This window comes from Biomphalaria glabrata, chromosome 16 (genome assembly GCF_947242115.1).
Source record: "Biomphalaria glabrata chromosome 16, xgBioGlab47.1, whole genome shotgun sequence".
NCBI lineage: Eukaryota > Metazoa > Mollusca > Gastropoda > Planorbidae > Biomphalaria > Biomphalaria glabrata.
The window spans coordinates 2,587,498-2,603,768 of NC_074726.1; the positions used below are offsets into that span (position 1 = coordinate 2,587,498).

Genomic DNA, 16,271 nt, shown 5'->3' on the forward strand with positions numbered 1-16,271 from the left:
AGTCCTCGAATATGTTTAATGAATGATAAGTGATTGATAAAATGTATATAATGCAATCATGCTGTAACTGCAATTGTAAGACATCACATCAGCTCTGTAAAGCTGTTAACTTTATTTACAGTAAAATTAAAATAACTTTTGCATTTTAAAAAAAACTTGCTTAAAAGGTGCGCTTTTCAATATTTACATTTTTGTGCTCGCCAGAAAACAAAACCAAACAAAACAAACAAAAACAAAACCATAAGACATATGTAACTTTTTTTTTACATCTGTAAGCCCAAGCAGTTGTGTAACAATCAATAAATGTAAGTAATTAGCTCACTGCATTTTGTGGTTCAAGAAAAAGAAATAAGCCAACAATAGTTTTTATTTGGGAATCGTGGAGATATTTCGAGAGGTGTGGACACCTTGACCTACAAAACACGGCTACCGTTCCCAGTGTCGCCACTGTTTACCATTACCACTTTTTAATATTTTTTTTTTATTTGTTAAGAAGCTAGACTTTAGATTCTATATGACGCATGCAAAACTAGTTTTACATCTCAATCTCAATCTAGACGACAGCTAGACATTGGAAAAAGAAACAGACAAGAAACGATTTCGAACTTTTTATTTGCAGTACTAGTAGAAGTAGATGTGGACAAGAGTTTTCGTATTTGTCCATTTTATATAGATCTATTTCAGTTCAGATCTACATGTACATATAACATGAAAATACATTAGAAATGTGTGTATTTTTAAATATTTTTGTATCAATATGTATACAGCATAGGCCTATAAAATTGCTTTGTGGCAAATCTAGATATCTATAAATATATATATATAGGTCTGTGAAGTAGCTCTATTACCTGGCTATTAAACTAAAATGGCAACAAAACAAAGTCTACTTCGCCTGTCAACCAGAGTGCAAGGACTAAGAAGATTGTCTAGTTCGCCTACTCCCGGTGTACAAACATTGTCTTATTCGGAATCAGACGATATTATATACGGACCAGACCACTGGCAGCTCAGAAACTCTCTTAGAAAAGTAATTTAATATATTCTAGATCTATAGTCAGTAGTAATATATAGATCTAGATCTAGTATTCTAGTTAATAAAAAATATAGATCTAATACTAATTAATACTTTAATAGTATAAGCATAGGCCCTATTTAGATAGACTCTCTAGAGTCTAGTGACTAGTCACAGTCTAGTCAAGACTAAAGTCTAAAGTCTAAGTTTACTTTAGTAGTTAGCTACTAATTATCTAGATAATACATAATAGGGTAGTAGATAGACTATTGATAGAGTGTAGTCTAGTCAGAGTCTAGATTTAAAATCAATATCATCATATTCATATGATATTAATCATAATCATATGATATGTCATATTCATATTGAATATATGAAATATATCATTATATGAAAAAAAACTTTTTGATTAGTCCATTGCCAATTAGTTCAGACAAATCAGTCTCATTAGATCATTAGACTAATCATTTTTCAGACTCATTTTAAAGATATAATTCACTGTCATCATGACTGTGTCAGTGTCAGACTGAAACTCAGGCTGTTGTTACAATCTAAGTTCTAAGACGTCTAAGTTACTCTTAGTTCTTAGTGTCTATTGGTCTATTGACTAATAATCTAGCTAGATCGATATAAATCTAGATCTAGTAAGTCTAGATTTCTATATCTACTCACTGTCAGTATGACAGAGATCCTCATCTTATTCTTTTTTATTTAGATCTACTATAGTCTATACTATAGTAAAATGAATGGTTCTCTACACCATGTTTAATGTTATGTGAACACTCAGAACAGTGACATAGATTCTACATTTCAAATGAGGCTGAGGCAAACTAATAAGTTACAAAACTTTTGTACAATTTCTATAGATCTAGAATCTATATATTAAAAAATAGATCTAGATCCGTCTCCTCAAATTTATTTTATTTTCTATAGATCTAGGACATTCCTTTAGAAATTAAGATTATCAGCGATTTATAAGCATTGGCTTGTTTAAAAGCTACATTTATTTTAAAAAAAATTAGTTTAATACAACATTGAACCCTACTTTCCAAATTTGCGGAATAGCTTTCCTATTAACCTTTGTTTTAAAAGGGTTGCTGCATGTGTTGGTCATTGCATCTGTACTGAGCACAAACGCAAGAGATAATGGTTTTTAAAACCACTTTTAGATTTTCAATTTATCTTAATGTGACAGATTGGCAGAATACTAACTATGTTCAAGGGGTCCTTAAAATACACTACAAGACTTAAAATACTTGATTTAAAACGGATCTGAAGTAAAAAAAACAAGCATCGAAGAAAGGAGACTAATTGTTTTATGACATTTACTAAATTAAAAAAAAAGGTTCTTTCAAAGGTAGTGTTTATCTACTACCAGATTTGTCAAATTTGTGTGGTTGAGGATGATAGATTTGTCACAGTTTCGGGTGGTTCATTACATGAGAGAAGGGACTAAAAGATTGCTGACACTGATGTTCCAACTATTACCACAGAGTAGTTTATAAACATTCATACTAACAATGATACCTTCATATATGTCAATATTTTTCAAGTTTGGTACAGTAAGGTTTCCTCTATCAATGATTATTATATTTCTCTATATAATATACCAGTAAAATAGGCTGAATCAACTCATAACTCAAAAGGCTTTATTCCAATTAAATATGTAACACACACAACTTCACAGTACTACACAGGACATGACCAACAGACTACAATACAATTACAAATATTAGCTATATAACAAACATGAGTAACACAGAAGTTCAGTTCATAATTACTCCAACCAGTAGGCCTATTTGTAATAAATCCGTTTTACAGTAAATCTTCATTTATTTGCTATATACTGACTTTTGTAAATCATTATATTCATATTTGTTTTTAAGATGTTTTTTTTTTCTTCGTTATCTAAGACTTTTTCAACTTATTATTAACTGTTTGTATTCTCAGATTATAGACAAAGATATTAATCCTAAAGTTGATGAGTGGGAGGCCCAGAGAAAGTTTCCAGCCCATAAAGTATTTAAACTCCTTGGCAACAATGGTTTTCTGGGTGTCTCGAGGCCTAAAGGTGAGAATTTTAGAATACTTATATGATGAAATAGTGAAATGATACTTTTGACTTTGTATCAGTATATAATGTAGGGAGTCAAGGGCCACCTAAGACTAACCTACAGAGATGTCTGTAAGCAAGACATGATAACCATGGGCATCGACCAAATTATGTGGGAGGTGATAGCTCAAGACCTGACAGCATGGAGACAGATCGACGTGCTGGTACGAACTTTGCTGAGTGCAAAAGAAACAAAGCTGCATCAGTCAAGAAAGCTGCCTTGCCAGCTAGCTCTATGACAGATGCATATACATACATGAACTGTGGCTAACTTTGCCGCTCCAGAATTGGCTTGATCAGTCACACCAGCCAGTGATTCACCTGGGCGCATCCATTGTCTTCAGAGACAGAAGGAGCCATATTATGGAAAATTAATATGTAATGTTTTGTAAATGTAATGTTTACAAGACATGTTGCAGTAGAATTCAGTCATTAAGACAGTGCTTATTGCCACCAAAATCCCTCACAATCAGATTATCAAGTTAATGAAAATAAAATATCATGTTTATATCAGGTTTTTTTTACCCTTCTGTTAAAATCATATGTTGTTTGTTTGTGGCAATTAAATTTTTATTAATTGATATGATCATTTTTTTTTAAACCTTTTTCTTCTTTCTCATTTTTCATGTTGTATGGTTCATTTCAGTACTCCTATTGAAATGAACCATGCAGTGGTTTCCAGATCAGGCAGTTATATAGTTTTTCTTCTAAAGGAAGTAGTTTCTTTTAACCAATGTTGAGGCATCTTATCCAATACACTATATTGGATACTCAATCTAGGCCTAACAAACTGGACAGTATTAACTTTCTCCCCCACAAAGAACAATCTACAATTTTCCAACTAAGAACAGGACACACACCATCTGAACAAAATTAATTCCAATCAACTCCCCCTTTGAAGACACTGCGCCCACACTTATGAAACCGTAAACCATATCCTCTTTGAATGCCCCTTCCTAATCCACCTTAGGCAGACCCTACTTCCACTACAGCCCAACATAACCAACACCCTGTATGACAGTACTGAACAACTAAAGCTGCCATGGCTGCAGGAGATTTATTTCATCATAAGTTACAGGTTTATCAAGATGGGGTTCCTATAGGTACATTATGGAACCTAAACCATGCTGCTCCATATTATCACAGCCTTAACTCACTTACCAAAGAAAACACTCTCAATTCAGATCAATCTCTTCCTTTGGCAGCACCACTTAAATAGAGAACAAACTGTAATAATTAATGGCTCTAAATCAACACCGATAACAGTAAACTCAAGTGTACCTCAAGGAACAGTCTTGGGTCCACTACTATTTTTAATTTACATAAATGATTCACCAAATTGCATTACTTCAGGAACAAAAGTCAGATTATTTGCAGACGATTGCATAATATATAGAACAATAAAAACAACACAAGACACAGATATTTTACAAAGAGAATTAGATGAATTACAGAAATGGGAATCAAATTGGAGCATGTCTTTCCACCCAGAAAAATGTCAGTTGTTAAGAGTAACAAAAAAACTAAAATTAATTCCACTAATCTTATTCATGTCAAACCAGTAACACAGACTAAAAACGCAAAATACCTAGGTGTTATAATAAATGAAAAACTATCATGGAATCCACATATTGATGAAACTACAAAAAAATCAAACAAAGCATTAGGATTTATTAAAAGAAATTTCTATAAATCAAATAAGAACATAAAACTAAAATGTTATTTAACCTTGGTTAGGCCAATAATAGAATATGCATCCTCCGTTTGGGACCCCTCAACTCAAGAAAACATTAAGAAACTGGAACAGACACAAAATAGAGCAGTGAGATTCATAACAAACCAATATTCACATTTGACTAGAGTAACACCTTTAGTAAAATCACTAAATTTAGAAAGCCTTCAGGACAGAAGGCTCAAAAGTAAAGTAGCAATCATACATAAAACACTGAACCATAATCTTCAAATACAAAAACAAAATTTAATAAAATACTCTGAAAGACACAAAGATAAAGGCACATTCCTTGTCACATAGGCTAGGACAAATTTGTACAAATACTCCTTCTTCCCTAGTGCTATTAGAGCATGGAATGGGTTGCCTGAGCTAGCCAGGAAAACCAGTGACTTGGCAGAATTTAAGTCATTGGTTAATATGCATGACGCGTAGGACGTAATCATCTTCTTTTTTGAAGTAACATCTGTATTATATAAGATTATATAAGAAGATTAAGATTTTAGAGGAAATGGAAAGAAAAGGAGAAAAAGGTTTACAAATTAAAAAAAAACAACGAATGCTGTTTCTTAAGATATAAACAATGATCCAGATGTACACGACAAAGCTTTTAAAACATATGCTAAAAGCCCTTCGGAAGTTCATAAAAAGCTGTTGAAAAATGCAATACTAACAACCTGCAAATTGACAGAAAAGCTTCTGAGAAATATAGCATAAACAAACTATAAGAAAAAAAGCTGTTAAAACATAAAAACCACAGTTTGGAAAATCACCTTAGGAAACCCAGTGTGGGAAGCGTGGTCGAGAGGCCAAGTGCGCTTGAACTTGGCTTGGCTTGGCTACCTAGAAGAGGGCTCGAGGTTCGACACCCGACTCGGGCAGAGTTGTGTTTACTGAGCGCCTAAAGGCAGCACGGAAAACCAATTCCTAGATACCCCCTCCCCCCCACCGGTCCACAAATGAGATTGGACCGAAAGCGCTCTGAGCATGCTATAAGCATGAAAGTAGCGCTATATAAAAGCTATAATAATAATAATTAGGCAGCTACAGCTTAATATAATCAAAAGAGATTACAAAACGTATTTTCTTGGACTTGAACCCTTACCCTAAAATAGCCTCCTTTCCCATCTGTTGGCAGAGCATTCCCGGTTTATTGTCCAAAAATATAAAGGATGCTTTCAGTGGCGTTGTTGGAGCTAGAGTGGAGAAGACTTGTTACCAACCTTCAAGGTTCATTGGAAGCTCATGCCAAAATCTCAATAGTAGCCTTTATTTCTCCAGAATTATTTTACTCCTCATGAAGATTCAACAAAAAGGAAACTTCCCTGATATTGAACCTGATCTGGTAAGCCAACTCCAAAAAATATTGGAAAAAATTGGAGTATCACCAGAGAATGCCGACCATGTCCTCCAAAACTGCTCTCTTTACCAAGAGGCCCGTATAAGACATTGGCCCCAAATCACCCCAATAGAAAGAAAACTATATGGAGAGCTCCCTGATTTGGAAACCACTGCGCAGTTCATCTCATGTATTGGTCTAGTCATATGAACACTTCAACATATCAATGAGAATGATGAAGAAGAAGAAGAATTGGAAAATCACCTTAGGAAAGCACAGGTACACAGCTAGTGTACTAGTATGGTACAGCTGTTAGTTAATTCAAATAACATTTCTATTTCCTTTATGTTTTTATAATATTTTTTTTGGTCATAGAGTATGGTGGGCTGGAGCTTGACTACTCTTACAGTACAGCGTTGGCTGAAGAACTAGGCAATATCAACTGTGGAGGCATCCCCATGGCTATAGGAGTTCAAACAGACATGTCAACACCAGCACTGGCCAGGTGAGATTTTCAGATTTCAATTTATTACATTTTATCTTCTTCTTAGAATTAGAGATAGATGTAAATATCAATTCATTCCATTCATGATAATCTAATGATTATTTTATTTATTTGCTGATTGTAACAATTTTGACGTATATATTTTATTTTCCATATTACTAACTCAAACAGATTTGGAAGTGAGTTTTTAAAAAAGGAATTTTTAGCCCCTACAATTGCTGGTGATTTGGTAGCCTGTTTGGGAGTTAGTGAAGTCAGTTCTGGATCAGATGTTGCAAGTGAGTGACTTTTTGCAATCTAGATAGTACAACTATCTGCATTTATCTTAAAGTCATGCCAATGAGATGCATTAAATGTGAGATTTTCCCTCTAGAAATAGATTTTGCTGTCCATATCACCTGCAGGGTGGCACCTCAATGCTAGACAAATATTTTGACAATATGCGATGGAGTGCAATGGCTAAGTGGTCAAGTGCTTGGCTTCCGAACCTGGTGTCCTTGGTTCAAATTTTGATTAAGACTGGGATTTTGAATTTCAGGATTTTTAGTGCGCTCCGCCCAACTGTAATGGGTACCTCACTTAAGTTGGGAAAAGTAAAGATGGTTGGTCTTTGTGCTAGTCACATGACACCCTTCTCTTTGACCAAAGAAACAGATGACCTTAACATCATCTGCCCTATAGATCACAAGGCATAAGATGCAGAAAAATATGCTGGTTGCAACTGGGTTTGCTTAGTCATTTGAAACACTGCACTCATCCTTAACCTTTGGCATTGAATACATTATTGTTCTATTTATGCAGTTATATGTAAATGTAAAAAAAATATCACAAAATGTATGTAAAAGTTATCAATGATATCTATATTTTTAGGCATACAAACTAGGGCATCAAGAAAAGGAGATGACCTCATTATCAATGGGGGTAAAATGTGGACAACCAATGGTACGCAGGCAGATTGGATGTGTTGTCTAGCCAACACAAGTGAAGGGAAAGTTCATGCCAACAAGTCATTGATTGTTATTCCAATGAAAACACCAGGTCTGTTGTTTTATGATTCTGTTTTCACTTTAAGACATAAATTATCATTGAGCAATTGTAGAATAACCTTTTCTTTAATACTTTTTGTTCACATGGATATTCAATGTCAAAGTTAATTAATGATCCACTACATTACCATCAATTCATAACTTTATTCTGGTTTAACAAAAATTCAAATCAACCTGAATTCAAAATACTACTTACAGTTAACAGTCTACTGAAAAGCCAATACATCTAGCTTTATAAAAAAAAAAAATCAATAATTCTGATCTGATGTTAAAACTAGACAATAGTTTTCAAAACTTCACTTTTTTTTTTTTATTTACATTTTAAGACTCTATTCAGCATATAAATTGATGATGATATAAAAAGTATTTAATAAAAAAAATATTTGTCTAGAAAATGAAGCAAAAGTCTACTCATTACAATGAAAATCATCCTATGAAATTTCTTAGCCATTGATGTGTTGGATATTTTAGATGAATTAGTATTTACTTCCCTTTCTTTCTTAACCCTTAAAACGTGTGTGGTAGTTTATCCTCTTAACACCAGAATTGTAATTCAATTTTGTATGCACTCATACTAAAACAGCTCAGCACTTTAAAGGTTAAAAACATCTGTGATGTAGAAAAATTAAAGCTCTGTTTGTAACTTTGAACTCTTCTGCTATGCTGTTAGTATCCTGTGCTTGTAGCTCTATGTTTTGATAATGTTCCTTGTTGTCACCTGTGTCCCATGTGACCATGTCCTACTATGTTAAAACCTTTTTAAAATCAACTTAAAAATTTGATGTTTTTTTTTTGTATTAATTCTTGTGTGCTATCATATAATTTGTTTGCTACCCTATAATGTTTCATGTGTGCTGTACAACTGTAAAGACATTACCTCATTGATAATAAAGATTATCATTGTTATTATAAGATGTAAGATTTACTCATTCAGTTCCATTCCATGCGTATAACTTCTTTTACACTTGTACTGTTTACAAAGGTGTCACAGTTGCCAAAGAGATACAGAAGCTAGGCATGTGGTCCTCTGACACGGCTCAGATATTTTTTGAAGATGTCAGAGTGCCCAGGTCACACATCATTGGAGAGGAAGGTCAAGGTTTCATGTACCAGATGCTACAGTTTCAGGAAGAGAGATTGTTTGCTACAGCCTGTGGTATGGGCTTTTCATTTTTTAACTTCTGTTTAAATATTTGATTTCATGTGACTAAGATTTGTTTAAGACTTAATCACATTTCTATATTACTATACTTTAGCCTGTTGGTTGTAGGTTATCTTGAGTGTGTAATCTTGTGTGGCTTCTCTTCTTGTACTAGTTTGCTACTGCTGTCACGAATGACTTGGATAACTTACTTAGCAACACTGTTCTTTAAATACAATGAATAAGGCAGATATCAGCAAATGACAAATTTATTGATAAAATATATCCTGGCTAATCTAGCCACATAGACGCACATATTAATATTATCCAATACAAGTACATCTCCATGTTCAGAATGAAATGAACTTTACAAAATACATATTACAGTAGAAATATTACAAGCACCTCCTTCACCTACTAAAGCTCCAGGTTAACTGAGGTTTTCACCCCGTGGTCAGTTACAGACCAATAGTTTCCTTGTGAAAAAGGCACGAGATAGTCAAATGACTACTAAATCACTTCTTGTCACAGTGAGTCTCGAACGAGTATGTAACATATACCCTAACCCTTGCCTAGTGATTTTGAAAAACTTAGTGTTCGATACATTTCTGCATTTAAACTACAAATTGTTTTTTAGCGAAATGCTTGATTCATTTTAAGTAGGTCCAAAAACTGTACATTCTATATTATTTTTGTTCTAATTAAAAAATCTTCGCATTTATATCGTTCCGACCATGGCTAGTACCCTGTTATTCATCTCATTTTCATAAGATGATAAATAGTAGTTTTGCAACTGAAGAAAGCTATACTATACTACATTTTTATAATAAAATGCATTTCAAATTTAACTGAATAAGAGATCTAATTTTTCTTATTTAATAAAAACACATTTTTAGAAAAAAAATGTGCAAGAATAGTTGTTGTTTTTTTTTAAAGTTAAGAATTAATACAAAATTGACTTGGTTATTGTCAAAATTATTGAAAAAAAACTTTGAGCTTAAACTGCCACACAAATTTTAAGGGAAAAAAAAGTTTATTTACACATTGACCATACATCCAGCAATGTGCTTCAGCGAAATTGTTTTCTTAACTTGTTTTCTTTTAGTTAGAGATGTTTTGTGAGATCTAGGGCTTAATTTACTTTTTTTTTAAGAGTTCAAATAGTTGTTTGGCTTTTGGCACTTTTAGGAGCTAAATTCATTTCTCATTTCCTCCAATGATCAAAGCTGTTTCTGCCCCAACAAAAAGTCTTAAGATGATATCATCACAGTTATCCTAATTGGAAGCCACACCCCTTTTTTTTATGACATTTTATTTTTTAAAACTCATTTCTAATCTCAGAAATTTTAACTCTTCTGATCATTCTAAACCTGAACTATCTTCACATCTTCCTTCAGCCACTCATACTTTGCCCTCGAGTTACAATACCAATTGTCCACATAATCATAGCTTCCTTCTAATCGTCTTAAGCTTATAACGTAACCTATTCACACCACTTATTAATTGCTATTGCCTTTTGATGTAATAAAAGAAGTAATTAAATTCATTGTTACAACTTGTCTTATCTTATATAATACAGACGTTACTTCAAAAAAGAAGATGATTACGTCCTACGCGTCACACATTTAGTCATGCATATTAACCAATGAGTTGAATTCTGCCACTTAGTCCTAGTGTTCACTTTATCTGCAGCTCTTGTTCCTCTTCCTCTTGTTACTTCAAAAAAGAAGATGATTACGTCCTACGCGTCACGCATTTAGTCATGCATATTAACCAATGACTTGAATTCTGCCACTTAGTCCTAGTGTTCGCTTTATCTGCAGCTCTTGTTCCTCTGGAGAAAATGATTGCGGAGACCATCAAGTACACCACGGAGAGGAAGATATTTGGTCGGTCAGTATTGAATTACCAGGTTGTCCACTTCACATTGGCCGAACTGTCCACTGAGGTAGAAATGCTGCGCTCTGCTCTGTACAGAGCTGTGGGTAGGTTGGAGGAGTTAATAGCTAAACTTGCTTTACTTCATAACACATTTCTCTCATGATATATTCATATACCCTATTATTTAGACTCCATGATATATTTTAATATTTCATTTGTATTTTTAATTCTGATTGGATCAAAAATAAAAATAGCTTTATGATATACCCACTATCTATTATTATCTTAGAATTTTAATGCTTTGCTATTTGAATAAATACTAATGTGGCATTTCACGTCTAAAGAGATCCTATTTCCCTTTGCAACTCCTCATTCGACTAAAGAGACTAATCCTTGAAATACAATTGCAGTCATAGGTTGGGCATCTGTAATCACCTGATGATGCAGCATTTTACCTTTCTTTCTACTTCTGGTGTGTGCCTTCCACTATTCAGGACCCTTCCTCTATGCTTCCTCTTTTATCTTTCTCCCAACTGTTGGTGTTTATTCTGAAGAGCTTTATTACATCAATGTACTTTAAATTTTTTAGCTATCGACCAGTTATAAGTACAGAGAAAAACTATTAATATTGGACACAAATTTAATTCTTCTGTTTGACTTATTTCAAATGGATGAAAGTTAATTCCCCCCCCCCCCTCCCCCCATAAGTTTTAGACAAATTTGCCAAAAATGATCAGTTCTAAGCATGATTAAATTTATTCTAGTTATGTGTGTGTCACTTATTTAATTAAAAATTATGTATTATAACATGTGCTTATAAGGGAAAAGTTGTGATTAATCAGTCAACATCATATTAATAAAAACAACAGTTCTTTTAGTAAACATATTAGGTCTTTGTTCAAGGTATTAATAATAAAGGCTCAGACCTGCCTACCAAAAAAAGTCCAAATGCGTAACGCTGATGGTCAAAATGCATATTTTGGCACCAGAATGCGTAACACTTACGCAATCCACTATTTTGTCATATATATATATATTAGATCTAGATGTCATGATTAGATCTATAATCTAAATCTAGATCAATACGACAATAGAGATGATATCTAGACTAGATCTGGATCTATGTCTATATAATGAATATAATGTACTCTAGATCTGGGCTCCAGAGTGTTACAGATGCCGTGGATCCGCTACAAACGTAGGTCTACTCCAAACTTTCGTAGGCCTACCTTCATTCTTGATCTATCCTATACTAAGACTAAGAATCTAGTCTAGATCTAGACTAGATGGTAGTATAGTTATCGATCTAGATCTAGTAAATCTAAATCATACAACTAAATACTAAATTGGATCTAGATTGTAGAGTAATGTAGAGAATCATGACATGACGGTGTAAGCACATGACTAGCTAGACTCTAGCTAGATCTATTCCTGTATAACATGTTAATAATGTTATCTAGATTCTAGATCTAGACTAGATATCTACAATGTCACTCAATGTGTTTTGAATCGATAGCACTTCGATATTTTTTTTTCTATAGAAATGAATACGGGAATCAGGGATTAAACATAATTAATTTCTACTAATGAACTTACAAAAAAAAAAGTCACGTTGGTGTATCAGCTAACTGACGGTATCAACCCGCCACTCCCTCACTCTCGCGTTCTTCATTTCTAGACTAAACCTAATTGCTTTTAAGAACCAATCAACGTATAGATCTGGACACAATGTGTTCCCCCACCTTTTTCTGTTCCCATCCCCCAACAGGACGGCTTAGCGTGACCTCCGTGACCGCTCGTAAGCTAGTCAAGAGAGGAAAAAAAAGGATACGAAATGCGTAACGTGACGGGTTCAATGCGTATTTGCGTACTGACGGTCATTTTTGGGAGATTTTGCGTAACGAATACGCATTTTGCGTAACGGTAGGCAGGTCTGAAGGCTCAAAAAGTAGTGGTAATCAGCTTTTTTTGTCAGTCTGGTTTTAAGGCTCTGCCTGGTCATGTGGTATGAGCTCTGGACTGACATTTGGTGGTCATAAAAGTCCCGGTTTGGACACTAGCTGCTGTCCATTCCCCATTGTCCTGCTGGAGGTTTGAGCTAGGATGTAGATTATCTTCAGAATATGAAGGAACATATGAAACATGTAAAACGTACACACAACTCTGGAGGTTTCAAACTCTAGACCCCTTTGTAGATAGCGAACCATTTGATGCCTCTCAGTTACACACACTACTAATATCTTAATTCTGTTTTATTTTATTATATTTGAAATTAAATCAATACTTTCATGTCTCTCTCTCTTAGCACTATACATCAAAGGGCAGGATGTCACCAAGCTGGCCTCCATGTGTAAACTTAAGGCTGGGCGCCTTCTTCGTGAAGCTTCAGACAAGTGCTTGCAGTACTGGGGAGGGATGGGCTTTACAGAAGAAGTGCTCATCAGTCGAATGTATAGGTGGGTGCATTTTTTTTTATTCATGTCATTGTACAATAATCTTGGATTAGGACATAGATCTGTGTATATATACATATATAAATATAGAGAGAAAGAGACTGGACTAGGAGTTTTGTGCTGTCAATCTTCTTTTTTGTTGTTGTTTTTTGTTTTGGCAATTTTGAAGAAGTTTAAAATATTTTGTTAGACATAGCCTATATAGGAAAATAAAAAGTCTCTTCTATATCTAGATCTTGACAGTCATGTGGTATGCATGTATGACTGTTTTTGGGTGGTAATGATGTTATTTAGTTGTAATCCTGACCACTGCCATCACCTACTGTCCTTCTGGATGTTTGGGATACAATGTAATTATCTTTGTCACAATCATCAATAGTGCTAATGTCACAATCTAAGATTGTGCTAGGATAGATGTCACGTTGAAGATTATCTTGATCTATATCGCACTATCAACGACTGTGGTTGCCGAGGATTTAGAAATCGTCAGTTGATAAGATGATCGTTTAGAAGTCGCTAGTTGATAAGAGGATCATCTAGAAGTTGCCAGTTGATAAGAGGATCATCTAGAAGTTGCCAGTTGATAAGAGGATCATCTAGAAGTTACTAGTTGACAAGACGATCTAAGTATACTATTATATATTCAATGAAGAAACTTCTTTTTGTCTAAAACAAATACTTTAATTCAAAACTTGGAAAAGCTATTCACAAATAATTACAATGGTTAAATGTACTTGAATAGAATAAATGATCTACACAATAATATAATTATGTCTTCTTTCTTGAGTTCTAACATTAGACTCTAGCACAAGTTCTCTCTAACATGTTCTGCACGATACTGGCGGTAATATCTCTCAGCTTACAAAGCTTTGGGCGTTTTGTCATGTGACTAAATATCTCATTGCCACCTGGTCAAAATCTGACCAATAAATGCAGCTCAATGTACAATAATTAATATTTCAAACCAATCACATTTATTTCAAAACATAATTTAGTTGCGTGATAGAAAATCCCGAGGTTGCTGAAGTTCTGGCTGGTAACCTTGAGCTAAATATAGACACAGTGTACGTGACAATCTTTAAAAAAGTGATTTTCTAAAGGAAATAATAATCTAATTCATTTTTCTAATCCATAGACATTCCTCATTTAATTTGTAGACTTCACATTCTTTAAAAACTTTTGATCAAATCATTTTTTTGTTAATACAACATTGGGCTATGCACATAACTTTTTGATAAAGAACAATTCCTGGAATGAGCCCAAATTTGAATAATTATTGACCCAAAATTTTGGAATAGGAAGCTTATTTCCCTTACATATATAAATATCTCTAGGTCTTTTCTTTGTTTAAAGTTTTAGATTTTCTCTGCAGAATAGAGTATTTTGTTTTGTTGGGGTTTTGTTTTTGATGATATTACAAATGTCTGGTTTTAAACTGATCAGAATAAAGTACCACTTAAAAACAATGACTTTTTGTCAAGTGCAGTTGAGTATATTTTATGATGCTTAATTCCTTTTACTTTCAGAGACATGCGTTTGATTTCCATTGGCGCTGGGGCTGACGAGGTCATGCTGGCCATTATTTGTAAACTCATGAACACCCTGCCTAAGAAATAAAATGTTGGACCTGTCATTTATTCTCGTTGAGAAACCTTGTTGATTGGGTGTTATGTGTTAAACCAGTTTTTCACTGCTCCTGTGACTTAAATGTAAAATTTATTTTTGGTTCAAAATTGTTATTGTTTAAATTTGTTTATATTAATGCACGTCATAGTACACATTGAAATATGAAATATTTAGTTTTTGTGGAATTTAATTTCTTTTTTTGACTACTTTTAATAACTTGGACTTAAACACTCAAAAACTATTTGTAAATCTAGTCCTTTCCGTTAAATTTTTGTATGCTGTCCTCCAGTGGCGAAGCTAGGAATTTGCCATCAATTTGTTTGGGGCCCCCTGCATTTTTTGTGTAATATTTAATGTCAAAAACACTCATTTGAAGGTCCGCCGTAATTGGGGCTCAGGGGTATTTTCAAATTCTCCCCTCCCTTCCCCCAACCTAGCTACACCTCTGCTGTCCTCTTGTGTTGTTATATCAACTTTGTTTCATTGATGTCATCAAATTTATAAATAATATAGTTTACTGTTTTTGTTTGTTATTCAATGAATCTATGAGGAAATTGATATGCTTAATTCTAAAGGCAAGCCTCGCCTCAAGCTATTTATGGTCTACATTTATTGGCTTCCTTCAGTCAGAAAAAAATTCAATGGTAAAACTCCTTGATCTTTGGTGTGAGATGAAAGCTTGGGCATTAGTGAAAAGAATCTAAATTGACCACCGGTCGGAAAATGGTTAAGTCTGCACTGGATGTGGCAAAATATTTAGGTCGCAGCTGGCACTGCGTAGCCATGTGAAATACTGCACTCTTTATTAATATATATAATAAATGTATGGTCTGAATGTTGTTACCCACACCATATTCCCCTCTCTCTATGCAGATGTCGAATCCAAAGGAGCTATAAATAATTTATACAGGTTAGCAGTGCTGCAGGTTTTGCCTGAAATAGTTCTTCTGGAAGCTGCCAATGGTTCATAGGCTCCTGCTCAAATTTGCTCCAGGAGCATTTCCCATATACATACATAACTAAGATTGTTACACATCAGGACATGGTGTAGTAGAGTGAAAGTTAACTATTCTCAGAACGCAGATTTAGTGCTGTTGCTTTTTTAATTTGAAACAGATCATTGATAGAGACTTTAAATAAGTGACAGACAATCTGTTCTGCAATTATTTGTTAACTGTATTTAAAAAAGAATTATCAATACTAATAGATTTTAAGTTTGTATCACTAAATATGAACCAAAAAATGAGTCTATGATTTGTTGGTAATGCATTGTTCAGGATGTGAAAGTATTGCTTGTTACATGTTGATTGATTTAATGACATAATAATTGACAAAGTGCCATAATGATGTCATTTTTTTATATTTATTTATTTATATATGTCTAAATCCAAATGCAAAATAAAAAATCTTTCTAATATAAATGAAG

At 33.8% G+C, this 16,271-nt stretch overlaps 1 protein-coding gene across 1 annotated transcript; it reads left to right on the forward strand.

Moving 5' to 3' along the window:
- The first annotated feature begins 833 nt into the window (after nucleotides 1-833).
- On the forward strand, nucleotides 834-16,271 carry LOC106073984 (probable acyl-CoA dehydrogenase 6). The gene is made up of 9 exons (XM_056013613.1): nucleotides 834-1,027; nucleotides 2,963-3,083; nucleotides 6,569-6,698; nucleotides 6,870-6,976; nucleotides 7,569-7,736; nucleotides 8,727-8,900; nucleotides 10,709-10,870; nucleotides 13,072-13,222; nucleotides 14,746-16,271. The coding sequence occupies exons 1-9, from the start codon at nucleotides 866-868 to the stop codon at nucleotides 14,834-14,836; spliced, it is 1,266 nt and encodes a 421-aa protein (XP_055869588.1). The 5' UTR covers nucleotides 834-865; the 3' UTR covers nucleotides 14,837-16,271.

What these genes read in the sequence shown, in the direction of transcription:
- LOC106073984 (XM_056013613.1), top strand. Translation starts at nt 866, where the DNA reads ATGGCAACAAAACAAAGTCTACTTCGCCTGTCAACCAGAGTGCAAGGA. An exon ending in TCAACACCAGCACTGGCCAG is followed by an intron (nt 6,699 to 6,869) that starts GTGAGATTTTCA and finishes TAACTCAAACAG; the next exon opens with ATTTGGAAGTGAGTTTTTAA. An exon ending in ATTGTTTGCTACAGCCTGTG is followed by an intron (nt 8,901 to 10,708) that starts GTATGGGCTTTT and finishes CTTTATCTGCAG; the next exon opens with CTCTTGTTCCTCTGGAGAAA.